Here is a 13,370-nt window from a genome sequence, read left to right on the forward strand (position 1 = left end):
CCTTCCAAAAATCCAAAAATAAAAAGATCCTAAAAATCAGTTTAAAAACAGTTTTCCCTTCTCCCTTCAATCAACCGAAAAAAAAAAAAGAAGGAAAGTCAATAAAGCAATGATTATAAGCTTCAAAGAGTGGCCTTTTACTTGATTATATATGGACGAAACCTTGATTTCGCCCCTACCAAACAATGGAGGCAAAAGAAGGGTTTGAATTTAGTGGAAAATTCAGTTAAATATGAGATTAAAAAATCCAAACCCTAAGAAGAACTGGGGAAAAGGAGAGGAAAATGTACTAAAAAATTGAATTTAATTGGATGTGGGTGTGAGTGAAGATCGAGGGTAGTTTTTTTGGGTAAATTACATATTAGTAACTACACTTCTCCTACTTCATTTATTATATTTTAACTTTTTTAAATTTGATCACTAAACTTTATATAATAATTTCTTTTATCATTCCGTCTTAGTTTTGACTTAATAAAAAACTAAATACTCAAACTATATTCATAATTTACTTTTAGTGTCTAAACTTTTTTTCGTTAAGTGTTTAATGTTTTCTTCGTTACACTTTTATATATTAACCATTAAAAAATTTTGTTAAGTGACTGTAAATGAAATAGGAGAGAGTAAAAATCTAAATGGTGAATTTTTTAATAAATTTTTCATTGTTTTTACCTTTTTTGCGACTTAATAAAATAAAGATATAATTCGATTCAGATAGGATAATCGATTTTTTTTATTTGTGAATAAATTAAACTATATATATTTAAGTAGTAATCAAATCAAATTTAATAAAACTGAACTGAAATTGAATCGAATGCATAACTTTTTCGCCTCACATGTAGTATGAGGAGGTGGGGACAAAGGGAAAATTGACAAAAACATCACTAGATTTGGTTTACATGAATGCGGACATGTTAACTTCATCACCGTTGAAAAATTGCTCCCTACTACACGTCTAGTGCTACACATTAATTTTGCAATAACTTCAATAGCACACCAATATTTGTTGTACCATTACCCACTACTAGAACAGATACCTTTCCTCTTCGTACTTAGATTCTCAGGTCTGATGATCGGTCTACAACGTGCGATTTTAAGGGTGTATTTACCCTGAGTAACTTCAACGAAGATCGAACCCTAATCGATAACTTCATTGTTCCGGAGTCCAAGAGCTGAGACATGAAAAGAATAATCAAAATGAAACATCAGCTTGAAAGTTGGCCCTAACCATCAAATTTCTTGAGGTTTTAAAACTCTCTCCGACTGGTTCTTGTAGTATTGAGTTTATCATACGTGTGTTAAAGTGTAATTATGTTTTCGGGTTAAGGGTTTAAAACATTATAATAAAATCAGGTTTATGATAAGTTGCTATATGTATAAATAAAAGTCGAGTTGGAGACTTGACAAGCACGAGATAATGTATTGGATATATATATTTGGGTCGTATTTCGATATTCATGAATCAGACATGACTATTGAAATGAATAATTCAATAAAAACGAAGAGTCCAAGTAACATACCTTAGAAGCACCTAGATTGATCGAGTTATATCATAATTAAATCTCTATTTTTATGTTGTTGATGATATTTAAAATGGGAGCATAATAATTAGGGTTTCACACACCTCCCATAAACGCTGTGTATTGCTGATTTCTAGCGACGAACTTCAGCTATATATTTGTAAACCTAAAATATTCTATGAAAAGTGGAATTTGTCTGGCCTTTGCACATGAAAGTCTTCATTGTCGGAGCAACATCTTCACATGGCGTCCAGTTCCTTCTTTCTTTGTTATCTAATCAACTTAAAATCCGTATTATTTAAGATTTATCCGGTCCGAGCCGACAACTTCTATTATTATGATCTTACATAATCCACTGCACCGTATTGTAAGAGTGTGTCCCTTAGTGTTTCAACTTGTGGGGATTCGAATTGGCGTAACTTAAAGGTAATAAAACCTCGAAAGAACCGTTTCGGGTTTTTAATAAAAGATATTCTGTTGCTTTCTCCTCATTTTTCTTGGAGGTTTGGACAATGGGGATTCCCTGAATATTCCATCAAATATTATAATCCTGGCAATGTGCAACAGCTCATTATAAATAAACGCTGAGGATATTAATTGATTGGTGGATACATTTTCAAGCTTAATATATGCATACACATGTATGGAAAAACCTAATCTGATTCAATCTTAAATGTGGCGAAGACTCATGAATGGTCAATGTCAATATGAAAACCCAAAACCAACAGTTTTTCATTTAAATGATAATGAATGTGGTTAGGTGGTTCAGTGACTTGCTTTGGTTCATTTCAGCATTGATATCTGCAAAACGATGGACCCCTAAGAACCCTAACCCTAAATAGATACTTCAACCAAGTCAAAAACCTACAAAATTTGATACTATGCATGGATAATACAAGACTTGGACATTGACTAGAATTTGACTTCATTTCTGTTATGCGTGTGTTGTCTGTATTTGGTGTTGGCGAGCGGTGGTGATATCAGCTACTTATGGATGTTAGAATCATAAAAATCTGATAAAAACTGAATAACTCGAGATCTGTCATATCAAATCATCAAAAATAATAAATTAAATACGGAAGCGTACTTGAAATTCTCAAATTCATCTTAAGCTAAACTCTGTGTGTATGTTCTTAATAGATTCCTTGTAGTAGCGACGTTTATAGGATAAGTGTGGCTAACGGTCCATATGAATACCAATATAAACAACATATGTGTAATCTATATAGCTTCCTTGTATTCAGCGACATGCGACGTTTCTAAAGAAAAATGTCGCCAATTTTCCATATGTATGACAGATATGGAGGATATTCGTAGATGAAAGAATTGTCGCTAAATACCCACTTAAGCAACGCTATATTTTGCGACATTACTTAAACAGACGATGTTAGTAACGATTCTCCACTTGCTTTTAGTGGAGTACAAAAACGTCGCTATAGACCTGTTATGCTGATACTAGTGAGATTATACGAGCTAAGAACAAATTGCACCAACAACTGAAGATTGGAAAAAAAGGTCGGAACCAATCCCATACAAGAAATTGAAGCAACCTCAGTAGAGGTCATGGTTAGATCTAGCAACAACAACAAAAAAGACAAAAAAAAGCTATGTCGTTTAATTAATACCTATCCAGATTGGAGTCTTCAATGTTGTTGTCGTGATCAACAATGCCCTGGCCTTGATTTGCTGCTACTTTATCTCCTTCGAACTCTCGATATTTAAACAGATACCTTTTCAGTGGCTCCGCGTAGTCGTCGAAGCCAAGCGTCGCCAGAGCCCAGCAAACATCGTCACCGTTGACAGTCTTGCGCCGTTCTGTTTTGCACTTGTCGGATGCTTCGCCGGTGACGAAGCTAATGAACTCGGAGACGCATTCCTGCATGGTTTCTTTGGCCTCTTTCGATATTTTGGCATTTGGTGGCAGGATTTGTTTCATTATCCGACCGACGTTGGCTATGGGGAGTAGCCTGTCTTGTTCCTTGATGATGTTGCTGCTACTGCCGCCACCATCGTTATTTGAACCACTAGCTCCAGCATCCTCGGCCATGGTGGAAAGGGGTTAGTTCTGTAATCTTCGATTACCGAATTAATAAATACTTAAACAAAGCATATATATATATATATATATATATGAGGTTAATTATAAAATTCATCACTCAACTTTCTTCATATTCTTATTGATTTACTCATTAAATTTTTAATTTTCTTCTATTTCGATCAATCGGTCATTAAATACTTAATAGAATTATGAGTGGATATTTTTCTTTTAAAGATAATAAAATGACTCAAACTTTCTCTCTTTCTGTGTGAAAAAAATCTTAATCTCGAATTTTTTTTATTTCTAGATAATAAAGTATTCTCTTTCAAATTCCAACGATGTGGAGTTAAAAAAGAAAAAAAAGGTTGTCTATATTGATTCCACGTTGATAGGACAATAGATATCAGAGATAAGAATGGTTTATGATTTCATGAGTTTTGAGTTTGAGGATGAGTCAAGTTTGATATAGAGTAGTCGAAGAAGACGCCAGAAAACGAAAATTATAACCCCAACTTAAGATATGGATGAATTGTAGAACTTTTTATCTTTGCAGAAAGAATATAAAATAAAATAATTAAAAATAAAAAATGATGTAGATGACATATGGATGTCATGTCGTCAAAAATTATTCCACGTTATCATATATGGTAGTTGTGTCACCCTTCTATTTATGATTTAATACAAATTGACTAAAATAATTTAGAGGTCTCCTACGGAAGTTGCTCTCAACCTGACGTTGGAGGTAACCTACTATCCTACATCTCCCTGATCCCATTACATATGCGAATAAGGGTTAGCTAATTTTTTTTTTGACTAAAATAAGAATAAATCAAAAGTTTATTGAGTGATATACATTTTTTAAAATTTTAGTAACCAAAATAGGAATGAGTAGAAAGCTGAGTGATAAAAATTGTAATTTATCAATGTAGATAAACTTAAAGAGATAGAAAATATATATAATGTCTTTCTCAATATCGATGTGACATGTGCTGACACTAACCTGGTCGACATCAATGGTTGGGACCATGTCTACCAGCTCAAAACTATTGTAAAAATAAATGTGGGTTTAATTCAGGTTTTAATCCCTCTACTATGCTAAAATTTGGTATTTTATCTATCTACCTTAATTTAGAGTAATTTGGTGATCTAATTATGGGTTTCATAGTTTTACTTCATACAAACCTAGAAAGTTAGTCTATTTATTTCTATTCGAAAAATATTCATCATTTTATTTTACAAATCTCATCTAATCCGAGATAATATTGTTAAATACGATACACAGCTTGTGTAAACTTTAAGTTATACATTATTGTATATTTTAGTGTCAGATATTTTGTATATTTAAGGTTTTAGGTTTTATGCTTGGGATTTATGACGTAAGGTTAGAATTTTTTACACAACGATATTATCATTTTAATAATATTGTACAAGTAGATATATCAAATTATACCAAACTATAGGGACTAATGTCAAAGTTTTAGTATAGTATAGTGACTAAAACAAGAACTAGACCATGCATATAATATTTTTGTGTAAATTGACCAAGCCAACCATGTGTTAGTTCATTGGAATGCAACATTGGTAATATTGGATGCTAGGAGGACCAATAAGGCAATTTCTAATAAACAAATAGGGACACTACAATCATAGTTTTGTAAGCTTTAATGTTCAGCCAATGAGCAAAGGGGTAAGCATATGGTTAGCAAAAAAGTTCAAAACAATGCCCTTATACTAATTGTATATGGTCGGAGTGGATTCAACCAAACACTTGCTTTATTGAAAAAAAAAAGTTACTGAGAAAAGTTAGAGGTTAAATTTTAACATTCGTAACTGCTTTCGTCCTTCTTCTTCTTTTTCTTTACAATTTAGGTTAATTTTATTGATTAGTTAAATTTTTTAATTTAATTTAACCAATAGCGTTACCGATTTTAATGTTGGTTACTGTCACTTAATTATTATTATTTTAATAAAAATAATTATATTTTTGTGACATGTTCTCTATATTTATGACACGTTTATCTATGTCTTTGTGACATGTGTTTTTATGCCTTTTGGTAGCTACGATTTGTTGTTGTTGTTTTTGTTTATCTTTTTTTCTCAGGGTTGGATTTGACATCTCCACTATTGATCAAGATAGTGCTTATTTGTTATCATGATGACCTTCTTTGTTTTGGACCATCAGATTGATTTGGATACACGTTTTGCGTTCGTGGATATTTTTCTCACGTCGCTTTACTCTGATTTACGATTTGTTAGTGGTCTTTCAGTAGTTTCATCCCTTTTTGTGGTTCGTTTACCGATGCAGTCAGATTTGTTCGTATCTTTATTTTATTCGAGTTTTTTGGTTAGTTCTTTTTTTACATTTTTCTTCTTTAGTTCTTATGTGATTTAGGTGGTTAGTTTTTATCTGAATGATAATAGAAAAATGTCATAATTATATTTTAAGTTTACGATTATGCTTCTAAATATTCATTGTAATTTTGAATATTTTTAATAAAACTAGCGAATTTATATAAAAAAAAATTAACATTCGTGAATTAAACAAATTAGCCTATTATATTTACACAATTTAAACTTTCACGCCTAGATTTGTGCCACCTTTTCATTTTACTCCGGCAGGCCTACTTATCGATTGTAAATCAAAGTTAGAAGTTTACACGAAGGATGTGAGATTATCTACATTCTCTTGAAATATCAACATATTTTATAACATGTTTATATTCGTTTTACGATTTATACTTGAAATAGTTGTCCTTCTAACAAGATCAACTTTTTATACGTAATTCTCTCTTTATATCTCTATATCATAATTCCCTGATTTTATGAGTTCATCACTCACTTAAGGAAGACTGGCTACTTTGTACGTTTTGTACAATTCGTTTTAACAATAATTCATTGGTCAAATTAGATACTATCATTTTTTTAATATTCCACGTCATCAAATTAATGAGACTAACAGTGAAGTGATCATTTTGTTACATAACGTTAATGATTTTAATGTAACTTTGCAAACTTTAGTGGTCAAAAAGGAAATGTACATAAACATTAATGACACAATTATGTAGTTTACCCTTTAAAGTTTTATGAATAAAGTAGCTACCTGACAAGAAAATACAATAATATTAAGTTGGCAGATATTGCATTATTGTAAAGGATAAGCTTTGATGTTTCGCCATTTGTCATTATCTGATTGTGTCTTGTCATGTTTTAGATGCCCATAGAGAGGCTTCTAAAAGACAAACGTTTAACTTTCGGCTAAACGAACACGAGCCGTTGGATGACTGTTTTGGTTAGAGGGTGTGATGCCAGCTATTGGATAAGAAAAATGAAAAATGGGAAAATATGGGACCCAAAGAGAGTAAAATTCAAACATTTTTATATAACATTAAAACTAATTGAGATTTAATATGATTTAACACTAAATTTTTTTTTTTGTACATCAAGGAAAGGGGCAAGCAAAACAACACCTACACCCTTAGAGCACTAACGCCTCTTTTGTCGGCCTCAAGAGGTGGCTGACCTCGTCTGAAGGATTCTTTAGAGTAGTTATTTTTCCCGTCTGAGTAGTGGCCAAAGTTGTTAGGCGATCGGCGCACTTGTTTTCCTCGCGCCATGTGTGTCTGATTTCGCTAACCCAACCTCCTTGCATGAGTTCTCGGTAGTCGTTTATTAAGATATCTTCCGACTCCTCCTCCGTGTTTCCTCCGTTCACCGCTTCCACGACCCATTTGGCGTCGAGTTCCACGATCAAGTTGGTTACACACATGGATTTAGCTAACAGGAGGCCTTGTCTTATCCCCCACAATTCTGTAATGACGTCGTTAATTATGCCTACTAAATTTAATTAAAATTCGATATGATTATCGAATATCGAAGGTCTAATCAGTTATTGTCTCAATTGAAAAACGATAGATATAAGTTCTTTGAGTCGAAGAAAGAAAAGCAGAATTCGATATAGGGGAAAGACGGTAACACTCCTTACACCGTGGAAGTCGAGCCCATATCTAGAGCGAATGGACATGCCAAATCAACCAACTTGGTCTTCATTAGTATGCTTACTCAAAAAGTTAAGGTACAAGTTCAATAGATTTACTACATCTTTGGTTGACCTGGTCCTGCATTAGAAAAAGTCAAAGCAAACCCAACATGACAACTTGGGTTGAGCTGACTTGTCCATAAAAAGAACTCCAAAAGACTTCTTTTTTGTAAGAAATGAATTTTTATGTCTACTTGTACAAGAATCTCAATTAATTAATCTAAACAATCAAATTTTTATTAAGCATTGTTATAGAAACAATTTCGATCATTATTTTTTATATTTCGTAATCATTTGACATTGAATGCTCATATTTTTTATGCTCGAACCTAAGAGATTGTTTGGTTCGTGCAACTTCGATCATCCTCGATCGTGCCAAGTGAAAAAAAATATTCAGTAAGGGTCTAATTATGGTTTAAGCCCCTCTATCATGTTGAAATTCAAGATATAATAATTTACTTCAATTTAGTATATTTCGATCATTTATTTTATAATATTGTCATTAGAATTTATTAATAGATAACATCGTTAATGTCATTGTTGAAGTGTTAATGATAATACTTGTTAATTGATAATTATGTTGTCAACCAAAAAATTGATGTGATGGAAAAAGTTTGAATTATCTTTATTTTCACCTTCCGGACTCTAAGACTTCATCTTAATTAATTCGGTTCGACCTGCATCGTACACCTGATTTTAATGAGTGAATCTTCCAGCAGAGATTTTTTACATGCACACTGACTCGAACTCGATATCTTACTTAAGGTATTTCAAGTTATTTATCACTTAAACCAACCCATATTATTTGAATTACTTTCATATTATTTTAATGATAATAATTATCAATTTTATCAATTCAGATCTACTACAAACATCATAAAAACAAGAATCAAATTACGTTAAATTATAATAGAGAAATTAAAATCCAAAATTTTAGCATAAGAAAATGTTTTAAATCATATACATTATATAAAAAAAGAAAAAGAAATACCAAGTTGTGTTTCATATAACATGCACCTTAAGTAAAATTTCAAATTTGATGGATAAAATCTGATCATAATTCAAATTCATAAAAATTTATTTAGAGAAATTATATCCCTTTTTTTATTATTTAAATAAAATTATTTCAGAAAACAATTTTCAAAATTGCCTTTAACGATTTTTTTTCTACAAATTTATCTTTTAATTTAATTTAAACATGGAAAATTTTGATGTTTCTTAATGTAGATATTAGGCAATTATTCATTGTTTTTTTTCTGGATTTTGTATCATAAATACGCAGATTTAATTTAAAAGTTTTTTAAAGTAAGATTTTTATTATAGGATAAACTATAGGAGATATCACTATTGTTTGATTTTAGAGTAAACTACGCATCTAGTATCTAAATTATCAGTTTTGATTCATTTTAGTACTTAAAATTTCAAAAAAAAATTCTTCTGAAATGATACCTAACGTTTAATTTTTGTTTCATTTTATTATCCCGTTCTTAAAAACTTAACATGTTTAGTATCTAAACTATCAGTTTTGGTCCGTCTTAGTATCTAAACTTTTAAATTTTTTTCAACTTAATGTTAAGCTTTTAACGGAGGTAGTAAAATGAAACAAAATTAAATGTTAGTATCTAAACTAATGCAACCCTTTGATCAACATTTTTTGTCGTTAATCGTTACGGTGATAACATGACAGTTCACGATGTTGATGTTGTGGTTCATGGTGCTAATATAGTAGTTTACAGTGGTTGATAGCGTGACGGATGACATGATAGATGTACTAAATTGGTAACTCAAACATGACAGATGGATTGTCATGTCAGCACCATGGACTACCACGTCAGCAAAATAAACTGTTACATCATTAACGTAACAATCAACGATGAAAACTGTTAATTAAATGGTCATATTAAATTTATTTTCTTAGTTGAAAGTTGAAAGAAAAATAATATGAAAAATACATTAATTTTTTTAAAGTACAAGGACCTCTTATCTATTTTTTTCCAAATAAATTTGACCATTCCATATTCCATGGGAGATTCCTTTGAAAGTAAGATTGATTAACCATGGTTAACAATTCACAAACTACGGTTAACTCCAAAGCGTTGACGTAAAGCATTCTCAAACAGATAAAAGACTTGTCGCTTTGCCTACTTTCTTCTCCAAAGCAAAATTGTCTCTTCCTTTCTCTCTGCAGCAATGGCGCATAGAACCCTAGAAATCAACGTAATCTCCGCCAAAGGTCTCAAAAACGTCAATCTGATCGACAAGATGGACGTTTACTGCATCATATCACTCAAAGGGAGTCCGTCGAAGCAGAAGACGAGAACTCCGGTCCACAAAGATTGCGGTAAGAATCCCCACTGGAATTTCCCCGTCAAGTTCACCGTCGATGAGTCGTTGGCCAAGAAGAATAGCTTGAACGTCAAGTTTAAGATCATGTGCGAGCGTATATTGGGAGACAAAGAGCTGGGAAAAGTTAACGTTCCGGTCCAGGAACTTTTGGATTCACCCGGCGAAGGTGTCTCGATGAAATTCGTTAGCTTCCAGGTGCGGAAGCCTTCGGGTAGAGCCGAAGGGAGTTTGGATTTTTCCTACAGGTTTGGAGACGCGGTGGCGGCGCCTTTCAAGGCGGATAAAAACAAGGGTGGCGGTGATCATCATCAGCCCGTTACGGCTTACCCGGCGGGACATATGGTGGCTGGGTCGAGTTCTAGTGTTCCCGAAGGTTATCCGCCGCCGGTCCATGCTGGGTACGGGTATACTCCGCCGCCTCATGTGGCGGCTGGTTATGGTGGATATCCGCCGCAGGGAGTTCCTCCGCCAGGGTATGGTTACCCGCCTCCACAACAGCCGGGATATGGGTACCCGCCGCCGCAGCAGCCCGGGTATGGGTATCCTCCTCCCGGGGGATATGGGTACCCGCCCGTTCAACAACCGCCGAAGAAGAATAGCAAGTTTGGATTGGGATTGGGAGCTGGGTTGCTTGGAGGCGCGGTTGGTGGATTGTTGATCGGAGATATGGTTTCCGACGCGGCGGATTTTGACGGAGGCTACGATGGCGGCTGTGATTTCTGATTTTTTATAATTATTTTTAATGCATTTTATTTTAAGCTTTTGTGTTTTTTTCAAGTAAATTAAGAATATTTCTCGTTGAATAAAGTCTTTAAGCTTCTTTAGGGTTTGCAATTGTAACTTGATTTTCAAACTATAATCAAAATCAAATAAAAATAAAATTTAATTAATACAATCATATAATTATAATTAATTTTATTCCAAGACATAAACAAATTAATTGATAATTTAGATATATAGTGAAATTTATTTAATTTAGCACATAATTAGTTAGAACAATATTAAATCAAATCATATTGATTAAATTTATTTGACATTATTATCAATAAGAATGTTTATTATCGAATATTTATAAGTTTTAATATTTAATTTTAAACGAAATCTAAATATTTGATATATCAAATATTTGATTTTTTTAGTATTAAAATAATCAATTTATATTCCTCCTCCAATGAAATTCAGGTATTAAATATATATATATATATATATGTGTGTGTGTAATAATTAGAGTTTTTAATTTTCAAAATTTAATTATTTTTTATTCATTAGCACGTCAACTTAATCTAGTGTTTGGTATCTTTCATTTTCTTGAGAAGTGATGGGCAATATACGGCAGGTAATTTAACCTGAAGTTCACTTGATTAGATAGGGTTAGATATTTTTTTTAAAATATTAGGTTAGGATCATATTAGATTTTTTAAGGGAGTGAGATGAGGTCAGGTTAGACGGAGGGTGAAAAAATTTTGATTTGATTTGATCTAAGATAATAATATATATATTTTTAAAATTATTATATTTAATTAAATCTTTATTTTATATCAGGACGGGTTAGATCTAAATGATACTCTAAAAATTCATACCGAATCATAATCGGATAAATGATATATAATTTTCGGATTGTATCAAGTTCATTTGAAAGATACATATTTTCAAGCCGAATTGATTATATATACATTTCAATTAACTCTCTATTTTATTAAATAAAAATGATATTTTTTATATTTGTATATGGTCAGATAATACATATTTTTAACTCTAAAATTCAAGTCGGATTTTGAATTGGATAAAATCTCTCTAAGCTCAAGTTAGGTCGATAAAAAATTCAACCTCGCCTAACTTATGATTATCTCTAAATAATATACTCGAACTCAAATCACTATATAATACTACTCGAACTCATAATTATATATATAAATTTGGGTATTATTATATAACGAGGCTCATAAATCGGAATGTTCAAGAGTTTGAGGACTAATTTTAGAACTGGTGTCATAGTTTGGGGATAATAGTAGAATGTTTAAAAGTTTAGATAGTAATTTACAACAAGGGTTATAAATTAGGGACGTGTAGTGTAATTAATTGAAGGGTAAACTATACATTTAGTATTTAAACTATTAGTTTTGGTTTGTTTTAACACCTAAACTTTCAATTTTTTCAAAACCGTACATAATGTTTAATTTTCATTAATTTTTCAAATTTTAATGGAATGCCTTTTGCTTTCATATCAGCCTGTGGTGGATGCTTTTGATCCAAGATTATTGGTGTCTCCTCCAATGTCCCATGTAATCGACTTCAATGAAGTAAAGGTATGAGCGAGTCATTGACTCGTGCCTCTTATAAACTATTTAACTCTTCTAGTAAATTCCATGGCGAATTCCTTGAATCAAAGTTCTGTTTAGCTTTCGGTTTTCCATGTTACGATTTTACTAGACAAGGCTGCCTTGCGTCATATACCATTGTTTTGTAGGTCGACTTTAATATCCATGGGATATTAGCACCATTTTTCTGTATCATGCAATATTTGGTAACTTAATCAAAGCTGTTTGATTTAGACTTCCTTTCTCTGAATACTGGACTACGTATTATCAGTTGAACGTGTAGTCAACATTTTGTTCGTCTTTTAGCTGGAAGAGGATTGAAATTCGTAGCATCTGTCGGGACTAGAGTGCATGGGTTGGCCTGTTGGTTTAATGGGAGGTAATATCGTCAAATTTTGCGTTTTCATCAGTTTACGCTGTCATTCAAATCTTACTTCCGTTGAAATGCTTTACCAACAGCTCTGTGCAAAGATGGCTTACCACTGCCCCTGGTGCTCCTACAACCCACTGGCACCAGATACGATGTGTTCTTTCTCAGCCAATTTACGTAATGGCCGGGCAAGAAATTACAGGCCGACTTCACATGATTGCTCATAACGCTCAAAGTTATACCATATATCTAACAATGTCAGGTTGGTTTCGAGCTTGGTTTCTGCATTTTAATTTGCGATTTTTGTTTTTTCTTCTAACGAAGGTATGTATCGATTCTTATAGCTAAAATGTGGGGCCCTGGGGTTGAACAAGGAGGAATTCTTCAGACCTCATCATGCAAACTCGACCTCAAGGAGCCTTACTACAGAATGTCACAGCCCCAACCCTACACGATGGTGCAAGACCAGCGACCGCATCAGCTACTACAAGCTCAGGTATCCACTTATTACCGACTCATCCGAGATTAATGGTTTTCAGGAGTGCATCGCATGCATCTCGAACATTGCTGCTCTGAAACGAATCAACCAATAATAATTGGTCTGCATTTTAACAGGATATACTGATCCACAGCGAGGACTTGGAGGAACCTGAGTTGCTGCAGCAGCCATTAGAAAATTCAGGAGCTCAACTCCAGTAAGTGATGAAAAAATAGTTGAACTTAAGGCAACAAAGATTCTAACAGG

The 13,370-nt window shown here is 32.8% G+C and overlaps 3 protein-coding genes across 3 annotated transcripts; 2 read left to right on the top strand and 1 right to left on the bottom strand.

The window, feature by feature from the left end:
- Positions 1 to 3,134: 3,134 nt before the first annotated feature.
- On the bottom strand, positions 3,135 to 3,579 carry LOC120134818 (nuclear transcription factor Y subunit B-3-like). Its single transcript, XM_039151210.1, has one exon. It carries the CDS (start codon positions 3,562 to 3,564, stop codon positions 3,136 to 3,138), a length of 429 nt encoding a protein of 142 aa, XP_039007141.1. The 5' UTR covers positions 3,565 to 3,579; the 3' UTR covers position 3,135.
- Positions 3,580 to 9,729: 6,150 nt separating this feature from the next.
- On the top strand, positions 9,730 to 10,693 carry LOC120134806 (protein SRC2-like). Its single transcript, XM_039151203.1, has one exon. The coding sequence runs from the start codon at positions 9,782 to 9,784 to the stop codon at positions 10,658 to 10,660; it is 879 nt and encodes a 292-aa protein (XP_039007134.1). The 5' UTR covers positions 9,730 to 9,781; the 3' UTR covers positions 10,661 to 10,693.
- Positions 10,694 to 12,577: 1,884 nt separating this feature from the next.
- On the top strand, positions 12,578 to 13,365 carry LOC120134815 (probable histone-arginine methyltransferase 1.4). The gene is made up of 4 exons (XM_039151208.1): positions 12,578 to 12,634; positions 12,715 to 12,887; positions 12,970 to 13,121; positions 13,241 to 13,365. The coding sequence occupies exons 2-4, from the start codon at positions 12,806 to 12,808 to the stop codon at positions 13,322 to 13,324; spliced, it is 318 nt and encodes a 105-aa protein (XP_039007139.1). The 5' UTR covers positions 12,578 to 12,634; positions 12,715 to 12,805; the 3' UTR covers positions 13,325 to 13,365.
- The last annotated feature ends 5 nt before the right edge of the window (positions 13,366 to 13,370 follow it).

This window comes from Hibiscus syriacus, unplaced genomic scaffold (assembly GCF_006381635.1).
Source record: "Hibiscus syriacus cultivar Baekdansim isolate YM2019G1 unplaced genomic scaffold, ASM638163v2 tig00110599_pilon, whole genome shotgun sequence".
NCBI classification, from domain to species: domain Eukaryota; kingdom Viridiplantae; phylum Streptophyta; class Magnoliopsida; order Malvales; family Malvaceae; genus Hibiscus; species Hibiscus syriacus.

Coding starts and splice junctions, on each gene's coding strand:
- LOC120134806 (XM_039151203.1), top strand. CDS start 9,782: ATGGCGCATAGAACCCTAGAAATCAACGTAATCTCCGCCAAAGGTCTC.
- LOC120134815 (XM_039151208.1), top strand. CDS start 12,806: ATGGCCGGGCAAGAAATTACAGGCCGACTTCACATGATTGCTCATAAC. Junction 12,888..12,969: donor CATATATCTAACAATGTCAG/GTTGGTTTCGAG, acceptor CGATTCTTATAG/CTAAAATGTGGGGCCCTGGG. Junction 13,122..13,240: donor ATCAGCTACTACAAGCTCAG/GTATCCACTTAT, acceptor GCATTTTAACAG/GATATACTGATCCACAGCGA.
- LOC120134818 (XM_039151210.1), bottom strand. CDS start 3,564: ATGGCCGAGGATGCTGGAGCTAGTGGTTCAAATAACGATGGTGGCGGC.